Source organism: Fusarium tjaetaba (assembly GCF_013396195.1).
Source record: "Fusarium tjaetaba strain NRRL 66243 chromosome Unknown NRRL66243_c0000358, whole genome shotgun sequence".
Taxonomy (NCBI): Eukaryota; Fungi; Ascomycota; class Sordariomycetes; order Hypocreales; family Nectriaceae; genus Fusarium; species Fusarium tjaetaba.
This window is the reverse complement of record NW_023501554.1, coordinates 1-3,393: the sequence shown is the minus strand read 5'-3', so window position 1 is coordinate 3,393 and position 3,393 is coordinate 1. Positions and strand designations below refer to the sequence as shown.

General features: G+C 51.8%; 1 protein-coding gene across 1 annotated transcript; it reads right to left on the bottom strand.

The window, feature by feature from the left end:
* FTJAE_12762 (acetolactate synthase) lies at nt 1–1,895 on the bottom strand (the record flags this gene model as incomplete). Its single annotated transcript, XM_037345840.1, has 4 exons — nt 1–1,357; nt 1,405–1,472; nt 1,526–1,624; nt 1,759–1,895. Coding segments are annotated over 4 exons (1,661 nt in total), but the record flags the coding sequence as incomplete, so codon positions are not given.
* Nucleotides 1,896–3,393: the final 1,498 nt, after the last annotated feature.

Here is a 3,393-nt window from a genome sequence, read left to right as displayed (position 1 = left end):
GTCAGGGTCATGTTGAAAGAAGCGTCACCGTCGATGTCAATAACAAGAGCATCAGGCTGGGCAACCTTGGCACCAATGGCAGCGGGTAGACCGTAACCCATGGTACCAAGACCACCAGAGGTGATCATGGATCTGGGGTGTCTCCATCGGAAGTGCTGGGCAGTCCACATTTGATGTTGACCGACACCAGTGGCGATATAAGTCTGGTCCTTGCGGTCCGCAACGAGGTTGCTGAGCTCCTCAATCAGAGTCTGGGGCTTAATGAGACCAGAGCGCTCAGCACGCTCGTAGTCGGTCAGGGGCCACTTCTTCTTCCACTCGTTGATCTTGTTGAACCACTCCTTGCGGTCGTCCATTGTCTTGGACTCAATCAAAGGCAGAAGCTCCTTCAGGTTGGTGGCGACATCACCCTCGATGGCCTCAGTTGCTTGAACAACCTTGTTGATGTTCTTGGGCATGATCTCAAAGTGGACGATACCACCACGGCCCTCAGCAGCAGCGGCCTTGGCACCGGGGGCGAACTTGGCAATGCTCAGAGTAACACGGTCGTCGAATCGGGCACCGAGAGCGATGATAAGATCGGCTTCCTGCATGGCCATGTTGGCGTAAGCAGAGCCGTGCATACCAAGCATGTGCAGGGACTTCTCGTCGAGTTCGTCGTAGGCACCTAGACCCTGGAGAGTAGTCGTAACGGGGATGGAGGACTTGTCAGCGAGCTCCTTGAGGATCTCGGGACCACCCTCGGAAAGAATGATACCCTGACCAGCATAGATGATGGGCTTCTTGGCCTTGTTGACGAGGTTGCCGACACGCTGGAGGGCACCCTCGAGCTGCTTCTTGGTCACATCCATAGCAGCGCGGGAAGCGGCGCTAGGCAGAGAAGGCAGAGCAGTCTCGGTAGGGATAGCTCTCCGTAGGACACCGGCAGTGACATCCTTGGGAAGATCGACGAGGACGGGACCGGGGCGACCGCTGGTGGCGATCTCGAAAGCTTCGTTGATGCGTCGAGGAAGTTCGGCAACGTTCTTGACCATGACATTCCACTTGGTGCATGCACGAGAGATACCGACAACGTCGGCCTCTTGGAAAGCATCACTACCAATGGCAGTTGTCACGACCTGACCGGTGAAGACAACCATGGGGGTACCGTCAGACAGAGCATCCTGCATAGGTGTGATGACATTTGTAGCACCGGGGCCAGATGTGACGAGAACAACACCGGGCTTGCCAGAAGCTCGGGCATAACCCTCGGCCATGTGGCCAGCACCTTGCTCGTGGCGAGGGAGGATAAAGTCGAAGTGCTTTGAGTTGTAGATGGCATCGAAAACGGGGAGAATGGCACCGCCAGGGTATCCAACTATATCGAATTAGCATTATTTACGGCATGCAGGACGGCGGACGTACAGATGTGTTTCACACCATGTCGAAGCATCATCTCGTGGAAGATTTCACCACCAGTCTTTCCAATGAAACTGCCAATCGTTTGTCAGGATATGTCATCACATTGAGTTTGGAGGTTACATACGACTCATCCATGTCGTTTTTCCGGGGGTTGACCAGAGGCTGGACATTGCTTTGGTTCTTCTCGACATTGAATCCTGGACTGGGGATATCGCGTGCAGGTCTACAATTATATATATTAGCATTTGTTGTCTCGAATTGTTATTTGTCGCGCGCGTGGGAATTAATTTTGCCCCCCGTCCATGTCAGGTACCAGACGCGGGGCAACCGCCATCAGAACAAAAAGGGACAACTTACGCAGCAGCAGTAGATTGATTCCTGGAACTGGCGACCTTCTTTGAAGTGTGAACGGAGGCAACGGCTGATGTGGTGGTGAAGGATCGGGCATTGGCGACGGCCCGGATGGCCTTTGCGGCCTGGCGAGTTCGGAGCATTGTGGATGTGGAGGTGAAGAGCTCGGTGAGAGGAAGAGCAATTAGAGAGGAGCCACGAGGCTCGAGAAGCGCAAGAGGTTTGGAGATCAAGAGTCGATGATCAATTGAAAACCTGGAGGGGAGGGACAGGGGAGAAAAGTGATCGCGAGAGTGTTTGGAGGCGAGAAGAGAAAAAAGTGTTTTGAGTTTCGCCCGCTAAAAAAGGCCAGAGAAACGAGGGCGAGCCCGGGGGAAAATATCACAGCGAGCACCTCAGCAATTGTTCATCCATCCATCGGAGGGCCGGTGGCCGGGGTGGGGCCCAAGGTCTAGTGTGGGGTTGAGGATGGGTGACTCCTCTGAGTGTTGCCAAAAAGATTGAGGACGTAAAGCTCTGAGTTTGTATACAATATCCATTCCCGCGTCGGGCATATTTTGTCACCCCGACTCTCCCCCAGCCCAATCGAGGTGGGATTACGGTTACAGGGGCACCGCAGTTGTCCAGACCTGATGGTGGCCTGCTAGGCCAATCATGGTCTAGATGAATGGCCGATATCGCCACCTACTCAGGCCCTCAGATTGGCTGGATTGGCTGCGAGAACGGCCTAGCAGGGCCTCTAGCAGCGTTAGCTGGACCAAGGGAACGCAAAATCGACTCAGGTTTGTACTCTGGCAGTTGTTTCTGGCGTTGTATCTACCGTTTCTCAGACCATGGATGTACATTTGCCGACGTTGGAGGACATTGACTCATTGCAAGGGGAACAATCTGCTTATCACTATCTCCATCTCTGTAAGGCGTATGTGACATTGGTGCTCTGACGTCGGGGAAGAGGTCAACTAAAGCGGGGGAACTTGGTCCTGCAGCTCCCTTAATCCTCCACTGCCTTTTCCGCCCTAGCTTGAGATTGATCTGTGCATTCGGGGCCATTTTGATCCCCGATTTTTTATTTTTGCCTCTTGTTTCTGGCATGAAGGGATTCACAGAATTGTACTTGAGTAAACTAGTATTTACAGTCTAACTTACTTGTCACCCTATGGCTCTTGAGAGCCCCGAATTACTCAATCATAATTGTCAAGGCCGTGAATTGTTCCTGATGATGGTTTCATTTCGGATCTTCGCCGCTGCCATCTTCACATGGCACCCGACATCTCTTGGTCCTGTTTTCGGCGATGGCGAGGCGCATATTTTACAGCTTCCCCACAAACTCCAACCTCTCGATCTTGAGTGAGGCTCACGAGCAGATATCGTCAATCCTACTTTATTAGCATCTCTACAACCTTTTTCCTTTCCTGTGTTTGGGTTTCGGAATGCAGCTTGCGATGTTGGAAGGAACCCTCGGTAGTCAGATATGTAAACGATAACCTAGGAAAGTAAAGCTTCAGACCTTGACCTTGATCCTAGGTTATAAAAAGACTTGGGTAACTTAATATAAGTTTAGAATAATTTTAGGATAGACTTAGTATACCTTTCGCTAAGTTTATTTTAACGCCTTACATTAAAGTCCGGTGTTTTCTTGCT